Genomic DNA, 18,210 nt, shown 5'->3' on the forward strand with positions numbered 1-18,210 from the left:
CGAGGTAGACCCTTATTATATTTTCCTGTGTCATCACAGATACTTGCCTGCCTCTGTAGTACTATTTAATTTGTGTCTACAAATACTTATTCATAAAGGACATCCTTCCTGCCTTGGAAGACTCATTAGTCAGGGACAAAGAATGTACAAAGTGGCAGCTTTATTTCTTAACTCTTCACATTCCAACCCCAAAACTTACAAAATCAAGAACCTTACAAACAAAATCATTTCAAATTGTGAATAAAGTCATCCAGGGTTACCAGTGGCTCTCCTGTGAGTTCTCTGCCCATGGGACTAAATCTCCATGTATTCTCTTCCCAGCCCTGTATGTAAGCAACAGCTTCAGCTACAGTGCCTACTCTGTGTATCATGTTAGGTCCAAAGGCACAGGAGGGTCGCAGGAGAGCCAGAGAGAGTAGTACAATAGGGAAGAAGAAACCAGAGAAGTCTAGATTGTTGGCTCTTGAAATAGTGGCATTAATCCATTTTTGGTAGTAGATTACATTGGTGTAGACTCCCGGAAGAGATTTACCACATTCTAATCCCCAGCTTACTACTCCTATCTGGATCCATACACCATCAATGTGACACGACAGAGGCCCTCCAGAATCACCCTAAGGAAGAAATAAAGGTAATGAGCATAGTGAAAAGAGGCATGAAGAAGAGACTAGTAATAAGGGGTGGAGAATTCTTTAAAACTGGGCCATGAGACTCATGGAGCTGTGGAACTGCAGGGAGCTAGACTAATCACTGCTTTAGGGAGAGATCACAGGAGTTTTAGAATCATAGAATTGAAATTGTCAGGGACCTTAGTGAAATAGATGAGTAATTTCAAAATGTTTATCTGTGATAAAAAGAGAAATAAAACTAATGGGATGATTTTTTCACTAAAGATAAATTTATTCAGATGAATGAACTGCCTTAATTTCCTGTTCTTACTGCTCTTTTTTAGTGCTAAGTAATCAATTCTTACCTAAAATGATAGTGATAGAAGTTGGTAGTAGTCTTGCAGTCTTGTTCTCTTTCTTTTTTGTAACAGCTTTACTGTCATATAATTCACATACTACACAATTCAGTGGTTTTTAGTATATTTACAGTGTTGTACAACCATCACCACAACCCATTTTAGAACATTTTTATCACCCTAAAAGAAACCTCATACCCATTCATAATTACCCCCATTTCTTCCCAGCCCTCCCAGCTAGGCCAACCAGTAGTCCACTCTCTGTCTCTATGGATTTGCCTATTTTAGACGTTTCATATAAATGGAATCATGTAATATGTGGCCTTTTGTGTCTGGCTTGTTTTGGTTAGCACATTCTTTTCAAGGTTTATTCATGTTGTATTAGTATTCCACTCCTTTTTATGGCTGAATAATATTCCATTGTATGGATGTACCACTTGGTGTTTCTGCATTTATCACCTGATGGACATTGTGATTGCTTCCGTTATTTGGGCTATTATATTATAAATAATGCTTCTATGGCCCAGCATGATGGTTCATGTCTGTAATCCTAGTGTCTTGGGAGGCCAAGGCAGGAGGATCAGGCCAGGCATTTGAGACCAAACCGGGCAACCTAGTGGAATCCTGTCTCTACAAAACAAACAAACAAACAAATAAATAAATAAATAAATAACTGCTGTGGTGGCATATGCCTGTCATCCCAACCACTCAGGAAGCTGAGGCAGAAATATTGCTTAAGCCAAGTTTACAATGAACTATGATCCTGCCACTGCATTCCAGCCTGGGTGACAGAGCAAGACCCTGTTTCTAAAATAATAATCATGCTGCTGTGAACACTTTTGTACCAGTTTTTTCTTTGTTCGTTTATTTAGAGACAGGGTCCCCCTGTTTTGCCCAGGCTGGTCTTGAACTCCTGGACTGAAGTGATCCTCCTGCCACAGACTTCTGAGTAGCTGAGATTACAGGTGGAAGCCACTGTGCCCAGCTCATGTGCAAGTTTTTGTATGGACATATTTTTATCTTTCTTGGTCGTATACCTAGGAGTGGAATTTCTGGGTCATATGGTAATTCTATATTTAACCTTTGAGGAACTGCCAAACAGTTTTTCAAAGAGGCTGCACCATTTTATATTACCACCAACAGTGTTTGAAGGCTCCAATTTCTCTACATTTGCATATCTTTATACCATTTGGACATTTGTGTATCTTTAGAAAAATATCTATTCAAATTCTTTGCTCTTTTAAAAATTGTGTTCTTTTATGATCAAGTTATAAGTGTTCTTTTTTCTAGATACAGATCCCTTACGTATATGATTTGCAAATATTTTCTTCCATTTCATAGGCTACCTTTTTACTTTGTTGATGGTGTCCATTGAAGCATAAAAGTTTTGAATTTTGAAGAACTCTAATCTTTTTTTGTTGTTGCTTATGCTTTTGATAACATATCTAAGAAAATGTAGCCTAATCAAGGTCACAAAGACCTACCTATGTTTTTTCCTAAAGGTGCTATAGTTTAGCTCTTATATTTAGGTCTTAGATCCATTTTGAGTTAATTTGGTATATGGTGAGGTCAGGGTCCAAGTTCATTCTTTTGCATGTGGTTATCTACTTGTCCCAGCATCACTTGTTGAAATGACTGTTATGTGTTCATTGAATTGATTCCATACCAATGTTTAAAATTAATTGATCATAAGTATAAGGGTTTATTTCTATACACTCAATCCTATTTCATTGATCTATATATGTCTCTCTTTATGCTAGTACCATACCACACTGTCTTGATTACTGTTAGTTTTGAAATATGAAAAATGTGAGTCCTTCAACTTGTTTCTTGTTTTTCAAGATTGTTTCACGCCCCTTGAATTTCCATATGCATTTTAGGATCAGCTTGCCAGTTTCTGCAAAGAAAACAGCTGGGTTTTCATAGGGATTACATTGAATCTGTATATCCATTTGGAGAATACTGCAATTTAAACAATATTAACTTTATTTCGCTTTTACTCTTTTTAAAACTATTATAAATGGAATAATGTTTTCTTATATGTTTCCTTAGATTATTCATTGCAACTACATAGAAATACAGTTGCTTTTTTTTTTTTTTTTTTTGAGACACAGTCTCGCTTTGTTGCCCCACCCAGGCTGGAGTGCAGTGGCGAGATCTCAGCTCACTGCAACCTCCACCTCCCGGGTTCAAGTGTTTCTCCTGCCTCAGTCTCATGAATAGCTGGGATTACAGGCACCCTGCCACCATGCCCAGCAAGTTTTTGTATTTTTAGTAGAGTCCGGGTTTCACCATGTTGGTCAGGCTGGTCTCAAACTCCTGAACTCAAGCAATCCACCTGCCTTGGCCTCCCAAAGTGCTGGGATTACAGGCGTGAGCCACCACACCCAGCCTACAGTTGCTTTTTGTATATTGTCCCTATATCCTTCAGTTTTGATGAATGTGTTTATTAGTTCTAATTTTTGGGAGGTGGCATTCCTTTAGATTTTCTATTTATAAAATCATGTCATCTTTGAATAGAGATAGTTTTACTCTTTCTTTGCAATCTGGATGTCTTTTTTTTTTTTTGTCTCTTGCTTAATTCTGGCTAGAACTTCCAGTACAATGTTGAATAGAAATGGCAAGAGTAGACATCCTTGTCTCTTTCCTGACTTTATGGCAAAAGCATTTAGTTTTTTACCATGAAGTATTTTAGCTGTGGGCTTTTTTGTAGTTGCACTTGATCGAGTAGAAAAACTGCACTCATATCATTGTTGAGTGTTTGTTTGTTTGTTTTGTTTTTTAACGTGAAGGGTTGTTGGATTTTTATCAAATGTTTTTTCCATATTTATTTGACATGATCATATGGTTTTGCTCTTTATTCTAAGAACATGGTATATTAACATTAATTGATTTCTGGATTTTTGTTGTTGTTGTTGTTGTTGTTGTTGTTGTTGAGACGGAGTCTCGCCCTGTCGCCCAGGCTGGAGTGCAGTGGCCAGATCTCAGCTCACTGCAAGCCCCGCCTCCCAGGTTTACGCCATTCTCCTGCCTCAGCCTCCCAGGTAGCTGGGACCACAGGCGCCCGCCACCTCGCCCGGCTAGTTTTTTTTTGGTATTTTTTTAGTAGAGACGGGGTTTCACTGTGTTAGCCAGGATGGTCTCGATCTCCTGACCTCGTGATCCGCCCGTCTCGGCCTCCTAAAGTGCTGGGATTACAGGCTTGAGCCACCGCGCCTGGCCGATTTCTGGATTTTAAACCAACCTAAGTTTCCTGGGATAAATCCCAGTTGTTTATGGTATATCCTTTTTATTTTAATTTTTTTGAAAAATAAAAAAAGAGAGAGATAGGGTCTTACTTTGTCTCCCAGGCTAGAATGTGGTAGCACAAACACTGCTTACTGTGGCCTCGACTTCCCAGTCTCAAGTGATCATCCCACCACAGCCTACCAAGTAGCTGGGACTGCAGGTGTATGCCACTACGCCTGGCTAATTTTTAAAATCTTTGGTAGAAACGAGGTCTCACTATGTTGCTCAGGCTAGTCTTGAACTCCTGACCTCAAGTGATCCTCCCATCTTGGCCTCTCAAAGTGCTGGAATACAAGGCTTGAGTCACCACATCCTAAAAAGAATCCACATACCCATTTGTAATTACCCCCAGTTGGATTTTGAGGTCAGCCAACTTGACTTCCTGTTGAAACAAGAAATTGGCATTCGGGTATATATAATCCTTTTTATATGTTGTTGGATTTGGTTCGTTGAGGATTTTTGCACCTCTATTCATAAGAGATACTGGTCTATAGCTTCCTTGTGATGCCTTTGTCAGGTTTTGGTCTCAGTAATACTGATCACAGAATGAGTTGGGAAGTGTTCCTTTTTTTTATTTTTATTTTTGTGGAGACAGAGTCTTGCTCTGTCACCCAGGCTGGAGTGCAGTGGCATGATCTTGGCTTACTGCAACATCTGCCTCCCAGGTTCAAGTGATTCTCCTGCCTTAGCTTCCTGAGTAGCTGGCATTACAGGCATGTGCCACCATACCTGGCTAATTTTTGTATTTTTAATAGAGATGAGGTTTTACCATGTAGGCCAGGCTGGTCTCAAACTTCTGACCTCAGGTGATCTGCCCACCTCGGCCTCCCAAAGTGCTGGGATTACAGGTGTGAGCCACTGTGCCCAGTTCCTTCTTTATTTTTCAAAAGAACTTGTGTAGAATTGGTATTAATTGTTGTTATTATTATTTATTTATTTATTTGTTTTTTTTTTTTTTTTGAGACAGAATCTCACTCTGTCACCCAGGCTGGAGTGCAGTGGCGCGATCTCGGCTCACCGCAACCTCTGCCTTCCAGATTCAAGCAGTTCTCATGCCTCAGTCTCCTGAGTAGCTGGGAATACAAGCACGTGCCAGCATGCCCGGCTAGTTTTTGTATTTTTTGTAGAGACGGAGTTATTCCATGTTTGCTAGGCTCGTCTCGAACTCCTGGCCTGAAGTGACTTGCCCGCCTTCACCTCCTAAAGTGCTGGGATTACAGGTATGAGCCACTGCATGTGGCCAGAATTGGTATTAATTCTTTAAATGTTTGGTAGAATTTATCTACCTGGACCTGGTCTTTTATTTGTTGGTAGTTTTTTGTTGTTGTTGTTGTTTTTAATCACAAATGCAGTCTCTTTAATTTTTATTAGGTTTGTTCAGACCATCTATTTCTTCTTAGGTAAATTATGGTAGTTTATGTGTTTCTAGGAATTTGTCCATATCATCTTAGTTATCTAATTTTTTGGCATACTGTTATTCATAGTAGTGTCTTACAAATTATTTTTATTTCTGTAAAGTTAGTAGTAATGTCCCAGTTTTATTCTTTAGTAATTTGAGTCTTTTTTTTTCTTGCTCAGTTTAGCTAAAGTTTTTTTCAGTTTTATTGATCTTTTTAAAAACCACCTTTTGCTTTTGTTTATTTTCTCTATTGTGTTTCTGTTCTCTATCTCAGTAATTTCCACTATATCCCTTATTTCCTTCTTTATATTTTCTTTAGGTTTAGTTTTTTTGTTCCCCCACCTCCGCCACCCCTTTAAGACAGGGTCTCACTGTGTCACCCAGCCTGGAGCACAGTGGTGCAAATATAGCTCACTGCAGCCTTGAATTCCTGGGCTCTAATGATCCTCCCAAGTAGCTGGGACTACAAGTGTACCACCATGCCTGGCTGATTTTTTTTTTTTTTTTTGTGGAGACAGGGTCTCACTATATTGCCCAGGCTGGTCTCGAACTCCTGGGCTGAAAAAAAATCTCCCACCTTATCCTCCCAAAGTGCTGTATGAGCCATCACACCCAGCCTTTTAAAATTTTATTTACATATTTATTTTTTTAAGAGACAGAGCCACAGAGTCTTGCTCTGTTGTCCAGGCTGGAGTGCAGTGGTGTGATCATAGCTCACTACGTATGTGAACTTTTGGTATCAAGGGATCCTCCTGCCCCAGCCTCCTAAGTAGCTGGGACTACAGGCTTGTGCCACCAAACCCAGCTAATTTTTTTAATTTTTAATTTTTAGTAGAGACAAGGTCTCACTATGTTGCCCAGGCTGATCTTGAACTTCTTTTCCAGTGTCTTATATGGAAGATTAGGTTACTGATTTGAGATTTATTGTTTAATGTAGGCATTTACATTTATAAATATATCTCTAAGCACTGCTTTAGCTGTATCCATAAGATTTGGTATGTCGTTTCTTTATTTTTATTCATCTCAAAATATTTCCTAATTTTTTTGTATGATTCTTTTTTTCTTTGACCCATTGGTTATTTAGCAGTGTGTTACCTTCCACATACTTGTGAATTTCCATATTTCTCTCTTATTTATTTCTAATTTCATTCCATTGTGATTAGAAAATATACTTTGTATAATTTTAATCCTTCCAACTTTATTGAGGCTTGTTTTACAGCTTAGCATATGGTTTATTCTGGAGAATGTTCCATGGGCACTTAAGAAGAAAGTATATTCTGCCCTTCTTAAGACTCTTTCTGTTTTTAAAATTTCTTATGGGAGTGACTTGTCTCTGACAAACTTTGCTTCGGATAACAGTTATAAATTGTGGACAGCATATAAAAGGCTACTCTCTGAAGTCAGTGGAGAGTGGCTGATAGGCAGAAACTAGAGTCAATCCTTGGAAGAAAAGGATGACACTCTTTTTTTAAAAAAATGATTTTTCCCTTAAAGCATGTCCCAGTTATTATCATGCATAGTGACTGGAACTTGGAAAGAAACCCACAGTCTTACTGACTTGAGGAATCAGAGGATAGAGTTTAAAGTTACCTTAGCATTTGGAAAGTGAAGGGAAATATACCAGAAAGGAGAGAGCCACAGAGAGAGAGTTCCGAGTTCTGCATATAAACTCTGCTCAAATTTCTGAATAAACCCTGAACTACACACATGTGTAGGTTAGACTCCAAGCAGCTCAGCTAAGGCTAAAATAACTGCTGATGCCTATCACAGGAGAGATCCAGTTTGGATTTTGAGGTCAGCCAAGTTGACTTCCCGTTGAAACAGGAAATCAACATTCTTTAGAGAAGCATAACAATCTGTACCCCCTACACCATGCTACTGACATTGTCCAGGATATATTCCAAAATGATTAGATATTAAAATAAACAAACAAAACAACAGGAAAATGTTTTCCAAGATAAATTGGAAAATGCTACTCATGAGAAAAAGCAATTGTTGGAGAATATCCCTGAGATAACTCAGATTGATTTTGGAATTAGCAGGAAGGATTTAAAGTAACTATTATAACTGTGATCAACACATGTAAAGGAAAATATTTATAATATACAGATAGAAAATCTTGGCAGAGATCTAGAAAGTATGTGTGGATGAGAGAAGGAGAGAATAAAACCAAATGGTTATTCTACAACTAAAAAAATCTGAAATAAAAATGTCACTAGACGGACTTAAAGTAAAATGTAAGCGACAGCAGAAAGAGGCAGTGATTTTCAATATAGATCAGTTTAAAAGTATCCAATGTGAAGAACAGAGAGAAAAACATAAAAATAAAATGGACCTGTGTGAAAATACCAAAAGGTATAACTTAACAAGTTTATGGTTTCATCTAGAAGGGGAGGAGAGAGAAATGAGGCAGAATAGTTTTTAAAGAAATCATTACTGAAAAATTTCCAAGTGTTGGTGAAAGATGTTAAAGAATAGATTTAAAAAACCAAAAACTCAGTGAACCCCAAATAGGATAAATGCAAAGAAAACCACACTTAGTACATCATGTTCAAACTGCTGACAATCAAAGGTAAAGAAAAAAATACTGAAAGCAGCCAAGAGCAAAACAACACATTACACTCAATGAAATGAAGATGCAAATAATGGCTGATTTTTCATCAGTTATGACCAGGAGACAATAGAATGACATATTTTAGGTATAGAATGAAATGTTCTTACTTGAAAAAATTTAAAAGTTGGCAATTCTGCTTCAACCTCATAATATACTTATGAAAATATACCAGTCTATAAAAGTCCAGCAATCCAAGGAGGAAGGATTGCTTGAGGCCAGGAATTTAGGATCAGCCTGGGCAACATAGTGAAACCTCATCTCTACAAAAAAATGAAAAAAGTATGTGGGCCTGGTGAGGTGTGAGCTTGTAGTCCCAGCTCCTCAGGAGGCTGAGGCGGGAGGATGACTGATTGAACCCAGGAGCTGGAGGCTGTAGTCAGCTATGATCATGCCACTGCACTCCAGCCTGGGTGACGAGCAAGGCTCTGTCTCTAATTAAAAAAAAAAAAAAAAAAGTCCACTGACCAGTGATTAACACTGGTCTAGATCAATAGTTTTATAGTTGAAGAAATTGATTTCACAGATGCAAGTTAAGTGATTTGTCCAGGGTGACATAAGAGTTATTCTTAGAACCCTCATCTCCTGACTCCCAATCCACTGTTATTTACAGATAGGAAAACCTGGATCCAAATTAAGATCTCATGTTTAAAAGAAAAAATTCTCAAGAGCAAACCCTGACCTTGCAGCTATCCTTCATGTTTTGAGTATCACCAGCACAAATCTTGTCCTCCTTGATGACTGGCTCCAGTGCTGGCATGAAGATACCGATGGGGTTGTAGAGTTGTTCACAAGCCTGGCGGTCAATAATGGGTACTTCTGCTTCCTGAAGGGTAGAATGGTAATCACTATCTGTGGAGGAAGACAGGAACAAAAGATTAAAGCAACCTGGAAAAGTGCAGGGGCAGCACTCAGTCATGATGTGCGGAAGTCTCTGAATAGGAATCCAAAAGCAGTTTACAATCCCTTTCCAATCATATTTGCTTATGGTTGGATCTTTTGGTACACTTAAATCTAAAACTCAGTAATTCTAAATTATTTCTGCTGCTTTGAGGTTATTTTAAATTGAGTCATTGTTCTACATAACAAGTACTGCTGACAAATTCTGATTGAGTAAAGGTATGATGAGTATTCTAAAGGATTCTAAAAGCTTCTTCCCCCCCACCCACGGTTGTTTTTTTTTTTTTTTGTTGCTTAGATCAGTTCCTGTCTTGTCTCTACTCCAACCTGGGAAAGAGTTGACACAAAACTTTAAAAACAGTTAAAAAACACTAGACTGTCTCCAAACTTTAAATAAGGCTTGTTAACCTCTGTTTGAGAGAGGTAGTTATGTGTTTAAATTCTTAGTATCTGCTCTTCCAGCTATAGCTAGACTCTGCAAGATGTAAGAGTAAATAACATAAAATATAAATGTCAAAAAAGATATTTTATTTAAAAACGTATAGATAATACCACTAGATTGATCTGGTTTTGTTGAAAAATATTTGCCATGGTAAGGATATGCCTAGAATAGGAATGTTCCGGAGTACAAGAGGGTGACATATAAAACAACCCTTCTCTCTGCCCATTCTCACCTGAACTTTCCTTAACTTTTCCCCATCCGGTCACCCAACAAAAGGCTGGAATTGCCAACTGCTTTGTGATATTGGGCAAGCAAATAGGCAGGATGGCAGAAGTGAAGGTGACTTGAGAGGACAGTTTCAATAAGGCAACGTCTGCTGTTGTATCTTGGTGCTTGGGATGGATGACGATTTTGGACACGTAGTACTTCACACCTTTACTTGAGTCACCTACTTTAATCGATCCCAGCCACACGGTATATGAAAAAGTAGTCCAGGTCCTGCGGAGAAAAGAAAGGAGGCCTGCTTATGGCCTGCAGCTGGGTCAGAACAAGCTGCCTATATGTAGCACTAAGTATCTAGTCAAGAAAGGAGGGTAGCCAACTGAGAATTAACCATGGTACTTCCAACCTCAACTAGGGTTGATTTGTCTCCTTCCCTGACCACTCTTTCTGTGGTCTCTTCCTAGAGGTTTGTGGCTTGAGTTTTGTCCTGTATTTTCTCTCCGGTTCTCTCATTTACCTCTCCCATTCTCCATGGTTTCAACTATCACCTGTATGCTTAATAGACATTGGTGTTTATTGTCTATACTGATTCCTGTTCTGAGCACTAGACTTTCATTTCTGAATAAAATTTTAAAGCAAAATGTAACCACAGTTAATATATATACACAGTTAAATAGTGTATTTATTTGTATGTAGTTTGAGAAGATGTACAAAATAAATAAATAAATAATGAATAACAAGTTATCTGCCCCACCACCCTCAGTTCAAACTATTTAGGGGCAATGACTTTCACCTCTTTTAGCTCTTAGTAATTTTCAAGTGTTTTCAAGAAACCCTATGTATACCTGTTTCTTGATTTTTCTTTTTCAGTTTTAGAATCCTGAGTTCCTAGTGTGGAAGGTGAGGATTGAACTTTCTTACATATCGCTTTCTACCCCCCACCTCCCACTTCCATTCCACCCATCCTCCTAGCCAGTGTTATCATAACTTTTTGTTAGCTCATTAATGTGTTTGTTCTTGTGACTATGTAAACATTATTCACTACTGGGTCCTATTGGGTGATTACATTTCTTGTAAAACCTTTTGCTTCTCCTGGAGTTGGTAAGTGGGCTCACTTTGGTTTTTTGTTTTTATCTTTATACCCATCACCAGTCTCATTCCCCAGACTCTCTACCGGAAGTGTAAATCTCCTCTCATTTTGTTCAAACTTGTCAGGCATTCTATCAATACTATCTTTTTTGGAGCCCTCTGCCCTCTTGTTCTAAACCGGGCTGCTACACAGCCATCATCTTGGCACTTTCTTTATCCTTTATGACTTTCTTAGGGATTCTCTTCTCTGTTTCATTCCCCTTTTGTCTGGATTCTGTGTTTTGCTGTTTTTCCTGTTTTCCCCCTTTATTTTGGTGGAACAGATTCTCCTATGACTTCTTGAGAAAATGTGTATGAGAGGTAACATTTTTGCTGCTTTGTATATTTGAAAATGTTTTACTTCTATCCCACATTTGATTGATAGTTTGCATATGGGTAGAATTCTAAGTTGGAAATAATTTTCTTTTAGCATTTTGAAGTTATTACTCTATTTTCTTTGAATTTTTTTAAAACTTAATTTTTTTTTTTTTAGAGACAGGGTCTCACTCTGTCACCCAGGCTGGAATGTGTGGCACAATCATAGCTCACTGCAGCCTTGAACTCCAGGGCTCAAGTGATCCTTCCACCTCAACCTCATGAGTAACTGGGATTACAGGTACAAGCCACCACACCTGGCTTATTTTATTTGAACTTTCAGTGTTGTTATTGAAGAGTCCTGGAATTTTAATTTCTGTATGTATTAGTTATCAATTGTTGCATAACAAGTTATCATAAAGTTTAGTGGCTTAAAACAACAAATATTTATCTCATAGTTTTTATGGGTCAGGAATCAGGTGTGACTTAGTTGAGTACCATTGACTCAAGGTCTCTCATGTGGCTGCAATCAAGGTGAGCTGCAGTCATCTTATTGGGGTGATCTGGGTCCAAAGTCACTTATGTTGGTAGGCTTTGGGTCTTCTCACTGTTGACTAGAGATGTGGGTTCCACATGGGCCTCTCCATAGGGACACTCACCACATGACAAGTTGCTTATCTCACAGCAGTGGCTCTTAGAGCTCAGATTGTGTTTATGACCCCAAAAAACTTAGGACAGAAATCTCCTGAGTGGTATTTAGAAGGTGATTTGGCAAAAAATAAGAAAAGTCTTTAACATAGTGCCTGTCTCCAACTTTCCTTTTTCTACTTCTATGACCCATCTCTAGATGTTCCGGGTTTGATAGTCTGACATGACTTGGGTTTCCTTCCGCCCTACCTATCTTACCACTTCCATTTGTCAGTTGGTTCATCCATGAAGTGTTACAAATATTCACTGACAACCTGTCTGTGTGCTAGCTGCCAGCTAGAACTCACGGTTGTATGCAGTGTGCTGCTGTCAGTATCCACCTCTCACTGACGAGGGAACCTCCACAGATAAAGTTGTGGTCCAAGTGTAGGCTGACCTGCCAAGGCCAGCGCCCTGCAGCAGCATCCTGGCCACCTACAATGCGGCTTGAGTATACAGGTCGCCCGCACACTAGAGAAAGAGAAGAAAGGGAAATGTGGAAACCTAGGAATCCTTTTTCTCTGGCCTCCACCTTATCATCATTCCCAAATTCCCATCTATTCCTAGGACCTGAACCCTCCCTAGACACCATACTCTATCCTATTCTCCTATTCTGGTTCCACACCCAGCAGTCTTGGGCTCAAAATGGAGACCACTCACCTGATTGCAGCTCTTTCTTTTTGGGAAAAGAGCATGAGCAAGACCCTAAGGAAGAAATAGGGTATCATTAATACATAATAACATATCTAATATCTAGATTCACTGAACAGAGAACCTTCCTTTATATTTAAATTTTCCAGATTGGTGTTAAAGGCCAAAATTTTCAAATGGCTTCTACCTATTAGTGGGAACCTTCACAAACATATTTAGCTGCCTTTAGCAGCATACATGAAACACAATTTAACTTAAAATTTATTATTGTTTTTTGCTGATGAGTTGATGGGTGCAGCACACCAACATGGCACAAGTATACATATGTAACAAACCTGCACGTTATGCACATGCACCCTAGAACTTAAAGTATAATAAAAAAAAAAATTTTTTTTAATTTAAAAAATAAAAATTTATTATTGTTTTTTAAACCAGGGATAGTGACTCATGCCTGTAATCCTGGTGCTTTGGGAGGATGAGGTGGGAGAAGTGCTTGAGGCCAGGAGTTTATGACCAGCCTGGGCAACATAGTGAAACCAGGTCTCTAAAAAAAATTGAAAAAAAAAAAGATTTCCATATTTCCCTCTCTCTGCTTTCTCCAGTGTGCTGGTGACCTGTATACTCAAGCTGTGTTGTAGGTGGCCAGGATGCTGCTACAGGGCGCTGGCCTTGGCAGGTCAGCCTACACTTGGACCACAGCTTTATCTGTGGCGGTTCCCTCATCGATGAGAAGTGGATACTGACAACAGCACACTGCATACAAGTGTGAGCTCTAGCTGGTATCTAGTACACAACAGGTTCTCAGTGAATATTTGCATGACTACATAAATGAACCAACAGACAAATGAAAGTGGTAAGATTGACTGGGCGCCGTGGCTCACACCTATAATCCCAGCACTTTGGGAGACTGAGGTGGGTGGATTGCTGAAGTCCATGAGTTCAAAACCAGCCTGGGCAACATGGCCAAACACCGTCTCTACAAAAAATATAAAGAATTAGCCTGGTGTGATGGTGTATGCCTGTAGTCCCAGCTTCTTGGGAGGCTGAGGCAGGAGGATCGCTTGTGCCCGGGAGGTGGAGGATGCAGTGAGTTGGAATCATGCCACTGCACTCCAGTCTGGGCGAGAGAGCAAGACCCTGTCTGAAAAAAAAAAAAAAAGGAAAAAATGGTGGTGAGATAGGCAGGGCAGAAGGAAACCCTAGGTCACATCGGACTCTCAAACTAGGAATGACCAGAGACAGGGCATAGAAGTAGAAAAAGGAAGGTTGGAGACAGGTGCTATATTAGAGACTTTTCTTATATTTTGCAAATCACTTCCTAAATACCAGTCAGGGTTTTTTTTTTTGTCTTCAGCTCTTTTGGGCCACAAACACAACAGGTGTGGTCGCAAGCCTGTAGTCCCAGCCATTAGGGAGGCTGAGGTGAGAGGATTGCTTGAACCCAGGAGTTTGAGGTTGCAGTGGGCTATGATTGTGCCACTGCACTCAGCCTGGGTGACAGAATGAGATTCTGTCTCTTAAAAAAATATGTATATGCTCTATGAAGATTCAAATTTAACTTTTACTTGATTCAAAGTCACCATCAGGAATATGAAGTGTTGTAGTTTATAAATACAAAGATGCCCTCAGATGCGGTTGAGGTTTGCAAGCTGTTTACTTTTGTGCTATTTGGTTTAACTGAATTGGCATTTTGCAGTATTCGTGTATCTTTCTTCTTTGCTACCTGTTAAGTTTTTTGCTCTTTCAACATACCCTTTTTGTTTTTTGTTTTTTGGGGGGACAGGGTCTTACTCTGTCGGCCAGGCTGGAGTGCAGTGGCGCTATCTTGGCTTACTGCAGCCTCCACTTGCCAGGCTCAAGCACTTCTCCTGCCTCAGCCTCTTGAGTAGCTGGGACTACAGGTGCCCGCCACCATGCCCCGCTAATTTTTATATTTTTTGTAGAGATGGGGTTTCGACACATTGCCCAGGCTGGTCTTGAACTCCTGATCTCAGGTGATCTGCCCACCTTGGCCTCCCAAAGGGCTGGGATTACAGGCATGAGCCACTGTGCCTGGCCAGTATACCCTTCTTTTAAATCCCTGTGGACCAGAAAAATAAATGAACAAGCGTATACCTGAAATCATTGAACTGTGTTTGCTCAAGCGTATACCTGAAATCATTGAACTGTGTTTGCTCTTCCAGTTCCCTCTGCTTGAGATGCTCTTTTCCTGGATCCTCTTAGCTAATTTACTTATCTCCTTCGGTTCTGCTCAAATGACTTCTTAGTGAGGCCTTCTTTACCCTTCTACAGATTGCAACACTCCTGCCCCTGTACTTCAGATGCCCCTTTCCTTTCATAGTACTTATTACCTTCTAACATGCCTTATAATTTATACGTTTAATATGTGCATTGATTAGTCCCACGAAGATAGGGATCGTGTGTGTGTGTGTGTGCGTGTGTGTGTGTGTGTACTGCTATTTCCAATAAGGAGCATTGGAATGGTGCTGGGTATATAGTAGCCTCTCAGGACCTTCTCAGGCCATACTCTCATAAGTAACATCCCATGGGTGAAGTGTCACATTGTTGTATATGATGCCTTCTTGAGTAAAAATCCTCTGCCTCTTCCTTCCCAACCCCACCCTGGTACTCACCTGAGATCCCCAGCAGAAGGAGCAGCATGAAGGCACAGCCAGCAGGGCCCATGTCTCTGCCCTCAGAGCCAGCGCTTCCTGCTTCCTGGACTCAGGCTCCCAGGAAGAGGCCAGTGGGGAGCCGCCAGAACTAGTTTCTCCTCCTAAATAGATTCCTCTGCTTCACCTCCTTCTCTCCTTTGGTCTTCACCCTATACCAGACCCTGAAGGGACCAGACTTCAGAAGTGCAGCTACAGGACCCAGGGGAGGAAGTGGGGTCTGCGGCGCCCCCTGCTGTCCCGGAGGAACTGGGGTCTGCGGCCCCCCCTGCTGTCCCCCTGCTGTCTGGGGTTTCTGCCTGTGGTGTTGAGGAGTGGCTGCTTGAGGGCGCTGGAAGGAACAGGACCCCGTCTCTAGCAAGGAGATAGAAGGTGGACATGATTCTCTAAAAGCAAGAAATGGAAAAGAGGAAATGAACCCAGTATCTGGTGAATTTTTCTGAATTTTTTTGTTTGTTTTCATTTCTGTTATAGTGTTAGCGGCACTGCAAGTCAGGTTTCCTGGGAAATAAGACTCTAAGACAGAGATTTGTGTGCAGGAAATTTATTTTAGAGTGGTCTCAGGATCAGCACCTCTTGGGTGGGTAGTAGGATTGGTTAGAGGGAGAGTTGAACTGTGATGCATTTGCAACAGAGGCCTCAGCCTATCTCACAAGTTTCTCTGAAGCTGAGGTGGCCCTCAGAGAATTTCTGTACTGAGCTAAGAAGGATGGGCTCTTAGAAGTCTGCATAATTGGATGCAGGCCCCCTCCTAGGAGGGAGCATTACCTTGGGTGAGGTGGCTCTGTTGGCAGTTCTTGGGATAGGACTTATCTGTGAACTGTCAGCAGCCAACACTATTAGCTGCTAGGGCAATGAATGCTTCAGTTATAAAGGGTGGTCTGGGTGGTACACCACAACATCTGCCTCAGAAATCTTCATTGTGCCTTTTGCTTTCTGTGCCAATTGTTTATAGGGTGCTAAGTCTGTAGAGGTAGAATTCAATGAACTATTAAAACGTTACTGCTGTCTTGCAACTTAAAATATTGGGATGCTTGAAAGAAACATTAAATAGTTTAAAAGTGATAAGCCGGGCGCGGTGGCTCGTACCTGTAATCCCAGCACTTTGGGAGGCCGAGGCGGTTGGATCACCTGAGGTCAGGAGTTTGAGACCATCCTGGCCTGGTGAAATCCCGTCTCTACTAAAAATACAAAAATTAGCTGGGCGTGGTGGTACACGCCTGTAGTCCTAGCTGCTTGGAAGGCTGAGGCAGGAGAATTGCTTGAACCTGGGAGGCGGAGGTTGCAGTGAGCCAAGATGGCACCACTGCACTCCAGCGTGGTGACAGAGCAAGACTCCATCTCAAAAAAAAAAAAAATTAATAACAGTAATAGAGGTGGTTGGGTGTGGTAGCTCACGCCTGTTATCCTAGCACTTTGAAAGGCTGAGCTGGGAGGTTCCCTTGAGGCCAGGAGTTTGAGACCAGCCTGGGCAATACCTATATCTACAGAAATTTAAAAATTTATGTGGTTTAAAAATTTAAAAATTAGCCTGTGTGGTGACGTGCACCTGAAGTCCCCAGCTACTCGGGAGGCTGAGGCAGGAGGATCACTTGAACTCGGTAGTTCAAGGCTACATGAGCTATGATTGTACCACTGTGCTCCAGCTTGGGTGACAGAAAGAACCTGTCTCAAATAATAATGGAAGACCAGAAAATGTAGCTATTTTGGTAAGAACTATTCAGTTACAGGCCACTGAGGCTCACTTAAGCTAGCTTAAATCAAGAGGAGATTATTTTAAAGCTATTGTTTTGAACTGAATTATGTCTCCTCAAAAATGTATCTTGAAGTCCTAACTGTACTCCCATACCTCAGAGTATGACAATATTTGGAGATAAGGTCTTTAAAGAGGTAATTATATTAAAAAGAGGTCATTAGGTTGGGTTCTAATCTGATATGAGTGATGTCCTTCGAAGAGGAAATGTCATATTTTTCTTTTTTTTTGAGATGGAGTTTCGCTCTTGTTGCCCAGGGTGGTGCACAATGGCGTGATCTCGACTCACTGCAACCTCCACCTCCCAGGTTCAAGCGATTCTCCTGCCTCAGCCTTCCCGAGTAGCTGGGATTACAGGCATGTACCACCATGCCCGGCTAATTTTGTATTTTTAGTAGAGACGGGGTTTATCCATGTTGGTTAAGTTCATCTAGTCTGTGGTACTTTGTTACAGCAGCCCTAGCAAACTTATGTAGATGTCTATGGAACAATAAGAACAGGATAACAAGGACACCTGGAGCTGCCATAGGACAACCCTGAAGACCAGAGCTGAAAGGAGCTCTGGATTCTTGATAGCTTAAGAGCTCATAGCAGGATCTTCTCTCTGGTTCTCTGCTATTAATATGGCTCAACCATATTAATACGCCACATTCCGTGTCATTTCTTTCTGTCCTACTATAAACTGCTCAAGTTGTTCCCTGTTTTCAGTTCAGACTCCCAAGATGTCTTATTTGGTACAGATTATCTTTTCTAACTAGGCTATAGGTTCATGGCCATGGATTAACTGTCCTTGGGGTAAGTACCCTTATGTGGGAAGGTGAGAAGATGGAGATGCAGAAATATGGCCAGCTTAGCAGCAGGTGCTATTGTGGCAGGGCAGATGCCAGGTTTGCTATATCTTAGTAAAGTAGCATAAAGATGTTTACCTCTTTAAATACCTTTTAAAAGATTTTAGAAGTGAACACATGGAAAAAAATCTCTTCATTTGCTTTTTTAAACAAACCCTGCCACACCATGAATTTTTACCAAATGTATGTTTTTCAGATTCACTTGTTTTCCTTTGTGTCTGCTTGATTGGGATGAAAATCTCCTACTACTATTACATTTGTGATAATTTCTGTATACATTTTTAATGGTTCTTGTTTTGTATATCCAATTTTTTTTTTTTTTTTTTTTTT

General features: G+C 40.4%; 2 protein-coding genes across 4 annotated transcripts in view; one reads left to right on the forward strand and one right to left on the reverse strand.

Annotated features, from left to right (window-relative positions):
* The window catches only part of SH3D19 (SH3 domain containing 19), a 202,374-nt gene that overhangs the window by 32,546 nt on the left and 151,618 nt on the right, over nt 1-18,210 (forward strand). The window lies entirely within an intron of this gene.
* Nucleotides 197-15,367, reverse strand: PRSS48 (serine protease 48). Its single transcript, XM_017871139.1, has 5 exons — nt 15,241-15,367; nt 12,265-12,427; nt 9,837-10,102; nt 8,945-9,114; nt 197-614 (listed from the first exon to the last, which is right to left on the reverse strand). The coding sequence occupies exons 1-5, from the start codon at nt 15,290-15,292 to the stop codon at nt 225-227; spliced, it is 1,041 nt and encodes a 346-aa protein (XP_017726628.1). The 5' UTR covers nt 15,293-15,367; the 3' UTR covers nt 197-224.

Source organism: Rhinopithecus bieti, unplaced genomic scaffold (genome assembly GCF_001698545.2).
Source record: "Rhinopithecus bieti isolate Rb0 unplaced genomic scaffold, ASM169854v2 scaffold_3878, whole genome shotgun sequence".
In the NCBI taxonomy this organism is placed as follows: domain Eukaryota; kingdom Metazoa; phylum Chordata; class Mammalia; order Primates; family Cercopithecidae; genus Rhinopithecus; species Rhinopithecus bieti.